The sequence below is a fragment of the Ochotona princeps genome, chromosome 11, assembly GCF_030435755.1.
Source record: "Ochotona princeps isolate mOchPri1 chromosome 11, mOchPri1.hap1, whole genome shotgun sequence".
Classification (NCBI taxonomy): domain Eukaryota; kingdom Metazoa; phylum Chordata; class Mammalia; order Lagomorpha; family Ochotonidae; genus Ochotona; species Ochotona princeps.
This window is the reverse complement of record NC_080842.1, coordinates 45,328,594-45,347,364: the sequence shown is the minus strand read 5'-3', so window position 1 is coordinate 45,347,364 and position 18,771 is coordinate 45,328,594. Positions and strand designations below refer to the sequence as shown.

General features: G+C 34.3%; 1 protein-coding gene across 1 annotated transcript in view; it reads right to left on the bottom strand.

The window, feature by feature from the left end:
• GABRG1 (gamma-aminobutyric acid type A receptor subunit gamma1) overlaps nucleotides 1-18,771 on the bottom strand; it is a 51,058-nt gene that overhangs the window by 27,577 nt on the left and 4,710 nt on the right. The window contains exon 2 of the mRNA XM_004579126.4: nucleotides 7,870-8,018. Within this exon, the coding sequence (XP_004579183.2) occupies nucleotides 7,870-8,018 (149 nt within the window). The remainder of the gene's footprint in view (nucleotides 1-7,869; nucleotides 8,019-18,771) is intronic.

Sequence of the window (18,771 nt, the reverse complement as noted above, 5' to 3'; positions counted from 1 at the left end):
CAGCAAAAAATACATATTTAGGAAAAGGCCCAATATATACATAGCTTACTTTTCATCAAGGACAGATTTTACAGCATGATACACTTTTTATGAGTAAAAAAAAATAATAAAATAGATTTTTTTACAAATAATCTCAGTATGTGCATTAGGCATGAAAAGGTAGTTTAGGACACTAGCCAACAATTATCTGAAGTAGGTTTTATGATTTATAAAAGGTTTTCCAATTTAACATAAGCTACTGCTCTCTGAGATAATTCATCTTAACTGTCATTTATCTCTGACTAGCTATGAATTGTAGCTGGTAAGTGACAAATCAACGAACACCACATGCTTGCTCACAATGCACAATACTTGATGTTGGACATGTGTACAATAACAAATAAATGATTCTGGAGGATTCTTTTTTATTTATAGACATTCTTTTTGCATATACAGTATAGGAAATTTTAAATGTGAATAAGCCATCCTAGTTTATTGATGTAACTTCTTAAAATCAATTATGAGATGAAATTTAAAATGTTAAAGCAATAACTCTGGAAGTGGATTATAAAATACATGTCACGCACATGTATTTCTGATCAACATAAAGCAAGTGTGCCTGAAATGAAAAACTAAAAAAATCCTATCAGTAAGTCCAATATAGAAAAATACTTTACATAAAGAAGACACTAAACGATTGTGAAATATGTATTTACAACCTGTAAATATTTTTATAGCCCATTTTGTGACTTTGACGTGCCAGTGTATGATCTTGGCTTTTCTCCTAAAGCCCTAAATCAGGAACGAGACTAAACCTGAATATAAACTAAAACAAACCACATCGTGGAACTACAGCTAGCAATAGACACATATAATCACTAGAGAAAAATAACAGAAATCTGTAAATGGACCTTGATAATAACTCATTGCCTCTTCTATTGATTCATGTTACATGCAGTAAATGTGGAAAATTACTTAAAATAAAGGTTTGCTGGAATTGTTCTCTTTCATAACATTGTGATTTTCAGAATCCAAAGTTTGTTCACTCTTGTGATAGCAATAATGTGCAAAAATAAAAACAGATTATTTGAATTCAAAGCTGAAAATTTGAGCTAAAATGAAATTGTCATTCCGGGCTCATTAAATGATGTCTTGAGAATGGACACAGACTATGTTTAATTCACTAACACATACAGAGATCAAAAATCCCTTTCTTCGCAATTGTGTAGCACTGAATGAGAAAACCATGTACTGCCATGGTAAATTACATTTTTACATACAGAAGGCAGGGAAAAAATGACACGGTATTATTTTTGCAAGGACTCTTTCTGTGCTGTGATTCAAAGTAATTTGGTCTAAGTACTTCCACAGAATAGAAGTATATACACTCTCAGTGGGGAGTGAGTAAAGACAAAGAAAAGATGCTCAGGGCAACTTCAAGAAAAACCAGCAAAGATGCAGACGAAAAAAAATGTTGAAAGAATAAAGCACTGAAATCAATTAAGATTTCCACAATGTTTCAGGGTGGCTAGGGAAAACTAACTCCAGAGGTAAGTAATTGATGTCTGAATCAGAAAACACAAAGAAAAATTGATTTAAAAATTTTTTTCATAATCGATCTTAGCCATGCTTTCTTGGATACTCTGTTCTAAGATTAGCATAGCATTGTATGTATCTTCTTGTTCATCTGTATTTAAAATTAATTGCACAATTAATCATTTGAATTCCAAAGAATATTTTAAACAATTCTCTTGTTTTTCTCCAGGATAAGAATTTTTTTTTAGAGAAGATGAAATAGATTCCTTAACGGAGATACTACAGTTACCACACACAGACTTCATTTTACTTTGTATCATTATATCAATAAATTTTATTTACTCAAAAATTCATAAAAGCAAGTATATCCTTGTACGGGACATCAGTAGAATCTAAGTTCATGGGCTTTTACACACTGGTTAATGTGATTCTCTTCCAGTCCTTGCTCATATGCAGATCTCCTTTTGTAAACCTGTGCTGCTGAAAGGCTCTTGTGTGGGAGTGTACAGGTTCAGGTCCTATATCTACTGCAGATTCCAGTTTCCAGTTACTGTGCACCCTGGGAGGGGGTGGTGGGTGACGGGTTTATGTACTCGGGTGTCTGCTTCCCATGTGGAAGGATGTGGTTGGATTTTGGGCTCCTGGCTGCAGTTTTGCCCAGCTGGCTGTTGCTAACATATCTGGAGTGAATGAACCAGATTTTGTCTCTCTTCCCGTCTCCTTGCATTTCAAATAATGTTAATTATAAAGCAATGCTCAAAACTTTATGAAACATTCCTGAAAGTTCCTTTGAAGAGTCAAGTTTGTCTGAAAATGTTCCCTCTGAAGTATCAACTCTGGCTGATAAACTAAGAGAGATGTTAGTCAATAGTTTTATTTTCTAGTGGTCTCCAAGAATAACACAGTTTGGGCATTATGCTAGGTCAGTGAAATAAGTTGGAAGTTCCCTTTCTTCTATTTTCTGAAAGATATTTAAGGGTAACACTTTTTCTTATACATCTTATAGAAAATCAACAAATGAATGAATGAATACAAATGAATCAGAATATAGAGTCAGAATGTTGGGCAGAAGTCAGCATGAGCTGACGCAGTTAAGCTGCAGCTCAAGATGCCAATAGCCCACATCCAAGAGATGCTTGGAGTCCCAGCCACTCCACTTCCAATCCAGCTTCCCAATGATGAGTCTGGGAAGGCAATGGATGATAGCCCAAGTCTTGAGTCCATGTGAACCCTATGGAGATGGAATTTCTTGCTCGTGGCTTTGACTTGACCCAGCCTATACTCCCTTTTACGAGTCAAGTACAAAAATACCTAAATTAAAGATAAAGACGCAATATTTGGCCTATGCTGCCAGGCTTTTGAGTCATTTTCCTGTTAACACACTTGCAAAGGCACCAGGTGAGGACCATCCACAAAGCAGACCCACAAGGGTGGCAGATTGTGTGTTCTGGCTGCTAGTCAACATGCGATAGTCACGGATGGAAGTCACGGATAGTCAGTGGATGGAAGATCTTTCTCCTCTCTCTTTCTCTTTTTTTCATCTCTGTCTCTATCTCTTCCTCTTTCTGTGTCAGTCTGCCTTTTAAATTAATACATCTTTTTAAAATGAATAGCATTTATGTCACTCATAAATACAGCTGCAAAATGATAAACAAAAATGATCAAATAGAAACTAAGCCCACATAAAATACATAATGTATCATGACCAAGAGGTCTTTCCAGGAATGCAAATTGTGTTCTATTAAATCCAAATAGGAAAAAAATTGAGATTATTTCCAAAAATGTTGAAAAGATATTTATCCAATTCCAACACCACTTCCTGATTTAAAAATTAAGATGGATAGCTGGGTTTTTTTTTTGAGATATATACACACATGAAGAAAACACTAGAGACATTTCCTCTAAGATTCAGAATATGAACGTTGACCACCAGCTCCAATATTTTTGATGGTAAAGTAGACCATAATTGCATGCTATCGGCTATGATATATCAATTAAGTACACGAGTTAGTAAGAAAAAGTGTGATTATTTATGTTTATAAGATGTGATGTCTCAGAGAACTAATGATTTAAGTACTACAAATTTACACAGATAATTTTACAAAGTAACATAGCAATATAAAGTAAACAATATTACTTATCAATACCATGTTCAAGAAATCATAACCTTCAACAGAAAAAGCAAAACTAATTAGCATTAAGCTTAATAAGTGTAAAAATGTGTATACGTATTCTTTAAAGTACTTTGGATGACACATAATCAATGCAGAAATTGATACTAGAGTCCTTACCCTTGTGTTAAGCTTTTCAATGTTAGTTCTCCCCAAATCAATTTGTATATTTCAGACAACTACAATATAAATACCAATAAGATATTTTTCCATAAGCTAAACTTTCTGAAGAAAAAGCCTATTTAAAAACACACGAGTAACTACAAAAAATGGGGAAAGAAAAAGATCGAACAAAGTAAAATATGAGATGAGAGTAGCCCTATAAGACATTAAAATGAGTGATGTAGTCTCAGGGGACTATTGTACCACCCAATGATATAATGTAACTGTGCATAAATACAGAAGTTGAGCAGAGAATGAAATAGAAGAGCTAAAAATAACTGAAATACACAAGAAAATGTAATGTAAATCAAAGTTGATGTTTCAAGCAAGAGAAAAAAATGTTGACATTTTTAGTAACTGATCCTGGCTCTACAGAATAACTCTTTGAAAAAGGTGAAGTTAGATTTACACTTTACGTTACAGACAGCAATAATTTCCAAAAGGGTCTGAGAACTAAAGATGAAAAAATAAAATTGCACAAATACTAGAAGTAAACATTACTGGGGCCATAAAATTACCATAAATTGGCTTAAAACATCATTGGTTTCTTCTTTCTCTTCTGGCTACCAGAAATCCAAAATTAAAGTTTCAACAGGTTATACTTCCTTAGGCAACTCCAGACAAGATTCTGTTTTTTGTTCATTGCAGCTGATGGTAACTATAATATCCCTCACGCTATGGGCCTTCTCTCAGGATTTTTCAAATCACTTCAGCCTTTTTTTATGTATCTCTACTGATTTGTTCCTTCCTCCTACCAGAACATGTGTCATTGGATTTAGATCCACAGGGAAATTCCAAAGTGACCATCTTTTCAATTATGCTCACATGCAATGATTCTGGGATTGGGATGTGTACCTGGATTTGTGGAAGCTGATATTTAGCCTGCTATAGAGTCTTTTGTAGATTAGGATTCTCCTGGTACAGGTGTCAAGATGAGGGATTAACACAACCGCATCCTGTATCTCATATCTGAGAGCCTGGGTTTAATTTTTGACGTCAAGTTCTCACTTCAGGTTCCTACAGATGCAGACCATGAGGGAAAAACAGGGGTGACTCAAAAAATGGGGTCTTGGTTTCCATCAGGGAGACCTGGATTGGGTTTCAAACTCCTGGCTTCAGCCAAAAACAACTCTAACACTCCTGCCCTAGCTTCCACCTCTAATTGCCACCTTCTCAAGTAAAAATTAAAAAAGAAGTCATAAAACAGAGGCATAGGGTCCAGTGCAGTAGCCTAGAGGCTAAAGTCCTTGCCTTGCAAGCACCAGGATCCCATATGGGCTTCTATTTGTGTCCTGCTGATCCTGCATTTGGGTGGAAGACCCAGAAGAGGCTCCTGGCTCCTGTCTTTGGTTCGGCTCAGCTCCAGCCACTGTAGCCATTTCAGTAGTGAATCATTGGATGGAAGATCTTCCTCTCTGTCTATCCTCCTCTCTGTGTATCTGACTTTCCAATTAAAAAAAAAAGAGGGATAAAAACCCTAAAATCCATTATTAAATGAGAAATAAAACAGAAAATTCTAAAACATGATATTAATTAAATGAACCCTGAACTAATGACATTATGAAACATTTAGTAGACAAAAAACAATCAATAAAGATAAACCATTTCTGAGCTAACAGGATGGCCAAAACTAAAAGTTCTGAGCACATATATCTCAATATTCAGACTACAGGAAAATTAGAACTCTTACACACTATTTTTAGGAATTGAAAATAGTAATCTTTGTGGGGAGAACATTCCTCAATCAGTTTTGAAGTACATATATACATATGTCTTAATCCCAAAATGAAATATGTAGCAATTAATTTTGAATTAATCATTCACTAACATTATTTATGTTTTTATATATATATATATATTTATATTTATGTATATAAAGAGAGAGAGAGAGAAACAAATGTCCTAAACTATTAATTGCTTTACTGTTGGTTATTTGCAAGATACAGGAATCAACCATATAAAAAAGATTATTGCCTTAATTATAACATAATTCCACAGTGGACTATACTACATATGTTAAGTAGACTATGGAAGATCTAATTGAAATAAAGCAAAATACAAATTGGCATGTAAAGTAGACCATCTTTCCAACAACCAGATAATTGCTTGTAATAATCTCACTTCTAAAAAAATATTAAAAGCAAGGAAAACATGAACACAAATACTTGAAAAATACTGTGCCAAAGTGAAGAATAAAATCACCCTGGAGAGAAGATGGAATGTAAGATCTAACTTCAGTGAATTTGGAGAGCAATAAAAGAACATGAATGGTGCAAGTGTTCGTTTATTTTCATAGGTTCATAACTGATCACTAGATATACACTAAATTACTCAAACAGAATTGTAGGGTCATGATATGATGAGCAGTTTTCAGAAACTTTATGAAAAACTTAATATTATAAAAGCCTGCAGGGATGTTAGAGATCTTCTACACCAAAATAAACTCATATTTTAATCCTATTTTATACAAACTTTTAAAATATCCTCCTACAGTTATTCCTTATGCTATAATTACAATTAAAATCTGTCAAAGGAATGAGTCATCACCTGGCAAGTAGGAAAGCAATAACTGTCACAGGTAAAGAACCGTTAACAATCCTAGAGAAACAAGCCATTGTGATGACACACGTACGCAGTCTCACGGCATGTCCTTGCAACACTGCAATTAATTGAAAATGCATAACTGGAAATGTCATGGGGGAAAAATTTAAAATTTAAAAGAAACCACCAGCAATAAAAAAAGAGATGGTATCCGGCACTTTCTTCTATAATACACTTAAATGGCACAACATCACTGCTGTGGTATTCCTAGTTAAAATGTATAAATCCACTGTAATAGTACTCAACTTAGAACTCTAATTCAAAGTCCTTGGAAGTTTTAAAATTTATTTTGCAGCGTTTATTTATCTTCTGGTCAGGAAAGATACTGACCAGCTATTTGATTTTCTGTAATGACTTTTTAAGTTTTTGAAATCAATGCTATGCTAACAAGCACCAATACATTACGTTTTCCTCTCTTCTCATCTCTGATTTCAGATGAATACTACTTTCTACTTAAGTAATTTAGAATAACTAAATTTTAATAATTAAGACATTAACTATTATGTCTTACTGACTTATTTTTATGGAAGGAAGCTGTACTAGTTATACGTATTGATGTGTATATACAAGCTTTCTATTCCATTAATGTCCACTTGTTTAAAATTAACAATTTAAATTTTAAAATGTCTAATAAATAAATATTTTATAAGTTTTTTTGTGTGTAGTCACCATACAGTGCTAAATAGCATTCCATAGCTTATCCATTTTCAGCCTTTGAATATGACTTTTAAAAATTCACATGAAATTACATCAGATAATTCTCTAATACAGAAATATATTAAACCCCCTAATTTGGAAGTCTATTTAAAAGACATATACAAATTTTTCTTTATAGAAAACACTAATACAAACTAAGTAATACATAATGTTCATGAATTTGGTGTGGGAAAAGTTGCACTCGATTAAGAATTCAATCTCTGTATGTTGACTACGGATTTAAAGTCAAGTTCAATGAAATTCTCTGCTTATTAATGTTTGCTTGTTTTAAAGAGTCATAAGGAAGATCTTGCTATTTTATAAGTTTTACACATAAATGCAAAGGACAACAATTAATTGCTTTGAAGAACAAAGCTTTTTTTCTCCATGAATCATACTATTCTTTCTCAAACAGTGCATAATAGACACACTACTGAAGTTCTTTTTAAATATTAGATCATATTTCTCATATTTAACAAAATCCCCCTATTGTATCTCTTACTGTAGAAGTTACAAAATAATTATATTAAGCATGTTTATATGTTGTTTTTTTCTCACCTCAAACTATGAACATCTCAAACTGACCATTCCTACGAATAATCTTCAAATCCAGAAGGCTCTCTGACTTATTTCAGATGCTCAAGTAATATGAAACAAATGATAAAAGACCATTAGCAAGATTTTTCATAGCAAGCAAAACCTCAGAGTGATAACACAAACTCACCACCTATATCTGGACGAAGTTTGTTGTCATATCCTTGAAGCAATGAGTTGAGAATTTGTGTGATATCTCCTTCATGGATTTTTGGTGCCAAGACCCAAGTTTTATTCACTGTCAAATCCTCATCATCTTCATCATCTGTTTTATCAACACTAAACGATTCGAAGAAAAAAATGATGTCAGAAAGTTGAACTAATACATATGTATAATATGTATAAATATTTTATGCATACATTTAGAAATACTTTAAGATAAGCATAATGGCAAAGAGAGTGGTGACAGTGAAGAAGTCAAACAATGTCATACTCAATAGCACTAATTAGTAAGACTAATACTTCCATCATCTTGCATGTTCTTTCCCAATATTTTAAAATGCTCAAAATTGAAATATTAGCTGCAAAAAGTACATACAATGTAAGAAAAACAAGATAGATTTTGACTCTCCTCACAACCCATACAAAAGGAAACATATACAAATAATGGATTGTATAAGTGAACAGATTTGAACACCTTCTCTACAATCATGTTTGGTGACCATAAGCCACCAAGTCCAAGAATAAAAATTAACAAGTCAAGGAATACAGGAAACATTTGACAAGCCTGTAATATTCATGAAAATATATGCATAGAGAAATTTATGAAATCATATACATAGAGAAGAGCAATTAAAGAAAGATGAATGGGAAATGTTTCAAAGAAAGTAATTCATACTCCTATAGTCACTCCTTTAAAGTGATTCAGAAAAATCATGAATGGGTGACTTATTCATCCATATACAAGTAGCATTGGGAGCATAAGTATCAGATTTTCGAGAAGTAAGACTTGAATGATCACAAGGACCCTGGCTTTATTTTACAAATGAGAAAGCCTAGGTAACTAGCCAAATCATAATTCAGTTGATCTCTGTCTCTCCAGCTGTTTCGTGCATCCAAGTCTTAACAAGCATAAGAATCAACACAGATTGGCTTAGAAATGTGTAGTAACATAGGTTTCCATCTATAACTCATAGGAAATAACAAGCTTCTCATGATTAACCATTATAACCCCATCTTTCTTTGAGTAAGATCATTCTAGTCTTAGTCACTAATTTAGCAAACACTCTAAAGTTCCAGTGAACAGCAAGCAGTAAGCACTAATGTTGGAAAAAACAAGTAAATGTACAGCCTACTAAGTTACTTACGTATATTTTCCAGGAATAAATAAGTAAGGCTTTGTCTCAATATCTTTAGCTAACCTTTGTAAACTATCCATTTAGGTATCTTTTGCTTTGGAACCAAACATCTTGACAAATGCAGCCTCCCCTCTTTCTATCTATAGTGAACATCATCATTGTACATGAAAATGTAACTTTCAAATTATGCTGCCTCATTCCATCTTCACAAAGCCCTATTGTTGTTATTAACAGAAGCTGAATCTATTGTTATCTTCAATGCTTTTTCTCCCCTTCTTGCTGTTTTTGTCTTAGGCATGTGACCTGCAACTTCTTCATACCCAAGAATTTCACACCTCTGTTCTAATGACCTCAGTCATGGCCTTATGATTTATTTGTCTAATGATATATAAAATTGAGCTGTGTCATTACTGAGTGGAAGGTTTAGTGTCAATAAACTTTGTCGTGTCTCTTGTCCTTCCACCAGAAGATATGCCATATTCAGAGTTTAACTTCTTCCCTGCTGGAGTGAAGGTGACATGGAGAGAGCAACAGCTACAATACAATGGGCACTAAGAATGAGCAAGAAGTAAATATTGTGGATTGTGAATCAGAGACTTGAGAGAATTTGTTATAACACCCTAACCTAATCTACTCCAACTGATAGCTGCTCTGCAGTTTTCACAGTATTTTCATTTAGTGTTTGAGAAAACAAATTGAAAGATGTTAGATAACATGTACCTCAGTTCTCAACTCAAAAATCCCATCAGTTCTTATCATGAATGCCTACTCATCACACAGTCTTAAAAAGTTCTTCCTCAAAAAAAAAGTCTAACTTCCTCAAATGAGGCATAAATTAAATAAGCACAATGTGCTTGTTTTGCAACATCCTTAACAGAGGATAATTCTTATCCTTGCATTCCATCACTTAACACAAAGAAGAATAACATCTGAGACGCCAACATGACCGAGGCGATATCATTAACACTGTGCAGCTCAGCTTTTGATACTAACACCAGTACTCGACATAGACAGTATCATGCTGATTCCAACACAACAGAAATTCATAGATGGATATGAATGAATGTTGTGCTTCTGTAATTCTGTTGAAACACTCTTAAAACAAGAAGCTTTAATGTCTTTAGTTAGCTATTAAAGTAATTGTCTTGTTATATTTAACATGTGGTATATACACTGCTGAAATATTGCTGTACATTTTCCAAATAAATTCCTATTGTTTTTCTAAATTTATAATATATATATATCCATATATATATAGTGACTACTGTACTATAAATACTGAAGTCTTAAGAATTCCTGTCACTGTGAGTTTCTTGAAATTTTTCTTACCTAATTAGACTTGTTAAGAAGTAGCCAACCACTGAAATTTTAGGTTACATCTGCCTAGAATGGAACATCGGTAGCATATAGACAGGCCTGATACATGCAAGCATTAGATCTTTCCTTGAAGCGGGAGTATAATAAATGAAATTTCTGTGAAAAATGATGACTTATCTTTTTTTTTTGCTGGAAGAAGCATTTGGGAATTTAAAGTCACAGGCTCATTTAATGGCTACGTTCTTTTCCCAGTAGCACAGAAGTAATATGACAATAAACTTCAGTAATAATGTGATGATATACTTCCTTTTTGCCAATAACAGAATGGATTTGCATTATAGTTAATTTATCTACATCTTCCCTCTAAGCTCTCTAAATTGACTTCAGAATATTCATTTATTACTTTAAATATTGGGGCTTTTTATTATAAAGTAATAGTGTACCTGCCACCTTCAGGTCTTTTAAAGATCTATGAGATTCTTGTAGCTTCTGTCTTTTTTAGATCACTATATATTTTGAGAAACAGGCATAATTTCCTTAAATAATTTTCCAGGAATTTCTAGATTTGTGCTCAGGGATTTTTTTTTTACATAATTGAATTAACTGGCATTCTAACCTTCGAGAACATACATTTAGAACCTGATTACATGATGTTATTTGTTTACTAGAATGATGTTTTCCTTCTTTTCTTCAGGAATTGAAAATACCGATAATGCATCACAGATGTTTACCATGTTTGAAGAGCATGTGTCCCATTCCATTCAACTGTTCTAATTTAAGTCACAGTTGAGAGAATTACCGCAGCATCCCTGAAAGCATGCTACTTTGTTCCCCAGCCATGCTAACATCACTATCCTGCCAGCCAGATGCCCATTCAGGGCATCAGATCCAAATCTACAGCAGATCCAAGCTGTCCCAGGCAGCAAGTGAATGAGGCAACGAGTGAATGAAACAGGAACGCAGTGTCCCCTCTGTCGGTGCTGAAACTTTCTTACTAAGGACTCTGCCTTGCAGACTTTTCTGATAGTAGCTTTCTCTCCCCACCTCTGCTTTCTAGATGTCAGTAACCCATGAGAACTGGAGACCTCTCCTGTCCAGATACAACCTTTGCCTCCCATTTCCCAGGCATTTCTTTCAAACACACCTTATGTACATAATCTTCTGCTTTTTGCATTCTTCAATAATAAATCGTTTTCTATTTAATTTTTTAACTTCAGGGAGAGAGAGAGGGAGAGACAGACAGACAGACAGACAGAATTATGCTACTCTGAAGGTGGGAGCCAGGACCTTCTGGGTCTCTTGTGGTGTTGCAGCAGCCTGAGTAATTGGGACATCCTCTGTTGCTTTCCAAGGTACATTAGCAGAGAGCTGGTTCAAAAGTGAAACAGCCAGAACTCAAATTAGCATCAATACGAGATGGTGGTATTAATTGCTTTAGCCAGTATACCATAGTGCCGGCCCTAGAAAATTGTTTTAATTGCAGGTGAAATACACTGTTAAGGCCGATTGTAAACCTCATTGGCGGCAAAATGACAGGTGCACTTACTTGTAGTGGATATATTGTGTATACCCATATTTTTCATGTATTTCATATTCACTACTATTCAGCTGTATTCAGATTATTATGTATAAATAATTTGGTAGTAAATGCTATAAGCGTTTTTCACTGCTACTTCTACTTCCACGCATTTATCTCTTGGTGATTATATACTCATGGAGAAAATGTCCAAACTGTTTCTTTAGAAGTAAATATCAAACTTATCTTACATTTGTCACTTGAGGTTAATACAGCTGTCTTTTCTAGAAACAAATATAGCGAGTGAAATTTTTAATAAGGGAATCAATTCAACAGGTTGCCCTAAATGATATGTAAGCACATTGGATCAAGGAGTCTGATCTCTTGCCTTTTACACTTGGAAAATAAGGACATAATTTTGTCTAGAAATCATAACTTGTTCTTTTGTTAATTGGAACATTTTTCTTGTTATCATTTTAATATTAATCACAATCGTGTAGATTATTTGGGTATCCTTGTTAGCATTCATGTAATTAATTGAGAAAAACCAACCATTAAGATTGAATAAACCATCATTTCATACTCAAAATCTATATTTTATATAATATTTTTCTATATTTTATATAACCTTACTTATGACTTAAGAGTTGAATTCAAGGGCCAGGTTTCAGTCTAGTAGTCAATGCACTGACTTTCCATGACAGAGTTCCCTGAGTTCGAGTCCCTACTGCAGCTCCAGACTAGAGCTTCCTGAGAATGTAGACTTTGTGAGATGGAGATGCTGGCTCAAGTAACTCAGTTCCTGCAACTCCAATGGGAGAGCTGGTTGTTGGAGGGGTTGAACACTGCCTGTCATTCTGTTTCTCTGGCTCTCAAATAAGTAACATAAGTGCTAAATTCTGTTTATTTAACTGTATTTCCAAAAACCTATGTAACTTCTCCAAAGATTATATGTCATTTAAATTGTCAGTTGCGTATTAAGCATTTTAGAAATCCAGACTATTGGAAGTATCTACATTTCAGAGGCATAATGGTCTACACTTCACACAATAAATAAGGAGAGTGGAATTGTAAATATACGAATAACTTCATTAGGAATGAAAAGATTCATAATAAAGTATAATAAAGATTCAGGCTACTGGAAAGGTAGATCAAAAGATTGCTGTACTATGTGAGAATTCATAAAATACTTAAATACTTATCAGAAGTACTGTTAGAACAATATAAAATTATCAGTTAACTGGAAATATTTGGAGAAAAGAACCAAGGAACATATACTGGGAAAATTGCTCAATATCAGGAGAAAATAAGATTTTGTATTTTTATATGCATTTCTGAAGCTGGTTAAAAAACGCACTGCACTTTACCATGATCAGTTAATTTTAATTTGAAATGTAGTAAGTTCTTTTCATATAAACTCAGATTAAATAGGTCTTCACATATTTTCATGAGGAGCAATGATTTGCTCAGTTACTTTAATAAAGAAATAGTTTTGCTGAATTCTTTCTCATAGTTGCTTTACTTAACAAGGTCCAAGCACACATAGGTCAAATAGAAGCTAAACGTATAATTCCTGTTCTTTACAATGTGTTTGCAAAGTTAAATAAATACTGGGAATTTGCTTTATGAGAAAATACAAAATGTGGCATATGTTTTATCTACTTTATAAAATTGAGGGTTAAAACTGGGCAAATGGAAGTGCTTAAAATTACTTCAAGATTCAGAAATAAATGGTGATAAACACCATTTTTGCACAGTGTTTCGTTGTTGGAGTGTTGGCTGTTCCCAAACCTCTCTGCACTTAGGTAATATAGTAAGATCATATACAAAACTGTGAAATTCTTTTAGGAATGAGAAGAGACAGAGATATTAAAATTGACTTTTGAATTGAGTAGCATCATATTTTTAGAAAGATTAAACAAATCATAAAATGAAAAGTGTGTTAACGGCTTTAATTATACATTTGAGACTACCATATAGGAAGGATGCTAAGGCACAGTGGGATAGATCATGCTTTTGGCTGCCCACATCCCACATGGGGCTGCCTGTTTGTATCCTAGCATTGCCACCTTTGATCTTTTTCTAATGCATCCTGAGAAGAAGCAAATAATAACTCCAATTCTAGGATTCCTGCCTTCCATTTTAGATATTTGGTTGGAGTCCAAGTATCTGTCTTTAGAAGAGAAGTGGTTCCAGCGGTCAAGGACATTTTGGAAGAGAAATAGCCACTGCAAGATTGTTCTCCATCTCTGACCCTGTCTCTCTGCTACTCTTTCAACTAGATGAAAATAAATAAATACATGTTTTAATTACTATAATTCTTTAAAAGATAGATAATTTTACCAATCATGTCACATATTTTATCAAAGTTGGATTTTTTTTAATGGCTTTATATGGCAGGTCAATTATCTTCATAACACAAAATTTAGAAAACTTAGAACCATTCATTGAAAGCATTGTCTTCAGATGATGTGACTACCCAGAGATAATAAATGTTCCTTTGAAACCATTTCCACGTGAGTGCTTCTATGTAGGAAAAGAAAAAAAAACACCATGATTTTCATTATATTTACTAAGAAAATGGCTACTGTTTAGAGAGTATGTTAAAACAAACATCAAGTTGTCTGTGCTCCACTGTGTAATGATGGAGACTGACAGAACATAAATTAGATTTAGAAACAGTACAACCCTTCATGACACATCAAGTCTTTGATGTTTTTATGCATCAAGTAAGTTCTTCAAGGTTGCTAAACATGTAGGCGATGTGGAAGCATCATAGTTAAACATATTAGAAGAATTTAAAAGTGGAATAAAATGGGATTTAATGCTGAACTTAGAAGCACTTAATTTTCTTACTAAAAATAATTACTGAGTCTTGGTATCTTAAAGTAAGAGTGAAATATTTTCAATGACATAGAATTGTCTTGAACCATTCACTGCAAATGGAATACAAATGAGCACAACAAAACAGCCAAAAATTTTTTCCAGTCAGTTCCACTATGCCTGTTTCAAGTTTATCAAAAAGAATTTTTGCTAAGGAAACTCCAGGAAAAAAATGTACTCATTGCACAAGTGACTGGAGTGAAAATTGCTTTTACAATGTGGATATCTGAGCTACGCTTAAATTTAATCTGATCTATGTGGTTTTGTTGTGCCAATCTATGTGGTTTTGTTTTGTGGAAAGAATGGTCCTCACTCAATATACTCTACAATGAGTGCTAGGAAAATATACTTTCTAGATAATTGTACTCATGATTACTAAAAGATGCATCATGTTCCAATATTTAAGAAATTCCTATTTTGTACAAGCATAAAATGATAATCCCAAATAATCAGCATTAGCAGTGTTGAAGCTACCTGAAGAAAAACAGTAAGTCTAATCATACCAACCTTACAGTATTTAAATTAAGCCCAATATTCTATAGTTTCTGTCTCCTGCTTTTCCCATGCCAGCTATAAAATGGAGATCAGGGTCTATGTTAAGTTACTTCCATATCCCTGCTTTTTCACCCCCATTTCCATGACTTTCTTATCCTTTAGTACATGTCTAAACAAAGGAGAAGTGTTACATTTTAGTACTCACTCTTTGTGGAAGGAAAGGATACCCATAATTCAGAATTTTGCTTTGAAAATAAAATACATAGGATATTTTCCTTATTTGAAATCTAATGGCACTTGCTAAAAGATTGGGATAAAGCAAGTTTTCAAATTGTCGACCAAGCTATGAAACAATACATCTGACCGCATTAATACAATCTATCTCTCTATCCTTCATTAACACTGAACTAAACTTAGCTATGACAGCTGACAGAACATGACCATTAGTCATAGCTATGTGGATAGCAGCCTTCTTAATGCCTGTACTACACCTCACCCGAAAATTCTGACTGGTAATTTTGGTAATTTCTTCTTATTATTTGTTTGTATTAATAAACCATCTCAACACAACGTGTCAGTAAAAGTTCAGTAGGAATGCAATCAGCATAAATAAGAGATCCTTACAAAGTTCAAGGAAAATACATATTATGACAAATATGCTGTTTCAATCCTTTTGCGCAAAAAATAAGCTCCTAACAAATGGATATAACATGTCTGAGGGACACCTATTTTTCAGATGTTTAGTTATTTTCATTTTGTTTAAGTCACAGAAAGACAGTTAAAAATTAGGGAGTATCTTCCATCTGCTGATTCACTTCTCCAATGTCTACAATAGCTGTGAATGGGATAGACTGAAGTCAGAAGCTAGAATACAGCCCATGTCTCTCACATGGTCAACAGGGATTCAAATACTGGAGGTATCACCTTCTGCTTCCCACTATGCACAGCAGGATGATGGATCATGAGTGATGGAGATGGGACATGAACCAGGGATGAATATAGGATGTTGGAGTCCCAAATTGTGCATTCATCTGTTTCAAAGCATTAAGAACAAGGCTTTAGTTTGAACAGTGCCAACAATGACATGAATTCTGTTAAAATTGAAGGAAGAACACATAAAATGGATGATAAAACCAGGTGGAAGAACAAAAAAATGTTTGATGCTTTATGAAGTTTGTTAGGGTGAAGAGGGACTATTATCAAAAGGACAGATAGCAACAAATTTTGCAAATTCTGATCAGCAGGTGGAGAAATGGAAATTAATTTTATTTTTTTTAAGAAGAAAGGAAATGTTGGCTTCAGTGTTTCTATAAATACAGTTTTGTTAAACTTTGTCAGATTTATTTTTTTTATTTTGAAAGCCAGAATTACAGAGATAGTGAGGAATGTAGAAACAAAGAGACTCTTCCATCTGCTGATTCTTTCACCCAATGGCCAGTATGGCCAGTGCTGGGCCAGGTCAGAACCAGAAGGCAGGGACTTCATCTGGGTTTCCCACATGGACACAGGGGCTTAAACACTTGTCCCACCTTCTTCTGCTTTTCCTAGGCCATTAACAGGGACCTGATTCAGAAGCAGAGCAGTTGAAATACAAGCCTCCACCTGTACAAGAAGCCGGCATCATGAACACTGGATTTAACTTTTATGGCCCAAAGCCAAACCCTTGACAAATCATTTTTAGAAGAGACAAGAGTCTGTTGAAGATGAAACTTTGCAATGGACACCAATCCACCTCCACTTCAGGGAAGTGCATTTAATTTTTTTTTCATACTCTGTTGTCAATGGACTGACAAAAATAGCAGCAACAGTAATGCACAAATAGACATGTCAGTTAGTTGAGCTTACAACACCTTTGATCAAAAAATTAAAGTGAAGCAAACACTGCTCAGTGGATACCTAGATTCTCGCACACATATCTCCTGCAAATATCCCTGAAGTGTTTCATGGAATTGTAACTGGAGATGACACAAAGTTTTACCAGTAGGATACTGAAAATGAACTACAGTCACAGCAGTGGCTACCCAGAGGTAAAAGTTACTCCGTCAAAGCAGAAGAAGAGTCATGAAACCCAAGTTCAAGACAACACTTTTTGGAGATGCTCAAAGGGTTGTAGTTACTGACTTTCTCCAAGGCCAAGGAAGAAGCATGTTTGAAGCCAAAGTGCCAGCAGGAGAATGCTGGGCTGATGCTTCACCAAAGAATCTTTTTTCCACCCTGACAATGACCCAGCTCATTACTCCGGTTGAAAAAGAGGCCAATCTGAGGGGAAATGATTAAGTGTTCACTTTCTATTACAGAGTTGGCTCCTTCTGACTTATTTCTTTCTGTTTCTTCATCAAAAGAAACAGAAAGGCATTGATTTTACTTCACCTAATAATTGACATAGTTGAATACCCAAAGCATTCAGTCCCTTGGGGCTGGACAAAATGGTTGGTATCAAAACTGACACAGATTTTTTGAACTTAATGGAGTTTATATTGAAAGAGAAATTTCATTTAAAATGTTTAATTCTGCATTTCCATGAACTTTTGTTTAAAAGTTTCCTATTAAGTGGAAACTAGACAAAAGCACTGTAATTGTGAATTCCGAATTATAACACTAAGGCTAGCCAAATGGAGAGGCAAGAGAGGGAGCTTGGATCATGAGCACCAAATTTGATATTGTATGTACAAATAGAAGGAAGAAGTTACATGATATCAATCCTAATGACACATGAATGCGAAAATAGTCATTATTTTGTTTTGAGCAAACACAGCCTGAGTTTTCACATAATAGCACATAAATATCTACATTTTTTAAAATTAAAAATAAAAGCATCCCATATGCTGTGATATATATGTCAGCTATATATTACACAAATACTACCAGGCAAGGACTTGCCTTTCTTATCACTGTATGTGCATTTCTGAGAATCTTGCGTAACACACAGTTGGCTCTCAACAAATATTTGTTGAATAAATGAGAGAGGCAACTAAATGTTTACTACATAAATTAGTGTTAGGAGCCAAAATTGTGGTGGAGAAAGTTAAACAACCTGCATCTTACACAAAACTAGTTTGAATCTGTCTGTCTCACTTTAAATTCCGCTCTCTGTTGAGGTACGTGGGAAAGCAGCAGGAAGCAGCCTTAGTTCCTGGACCTACAAGACACTTTAGGGAGTGTTGTCCGGAATTCCTGGATTGGTGCTTGCACTGCCCAAGTCCCAGTCATTGCCAACATTTGAGGAGTGAAGCAGCAGATGGATTAATTCTCTTCCTTTCTGTCTCTCCCTCTTCATATGACTCTGTCGTTCAAAAACATAAACACATCTTTTAAAAGATAACTAAATCCAACATGAAGCTTCGTTCGGATGAGTTATTTCAATTCTTACACTTTGGATTTTAAGATAAGTAAAAATAAGTAAAAGTGCATTGATTTCATCTGCCTCCTACTGAGCACAAGAATGTTCTCAAAAGCTTCTGCCTGAGTAGGTTTATTGATAATGAGTCTATTATATTGTTTAAGAGTTTATATAATGGAAGAA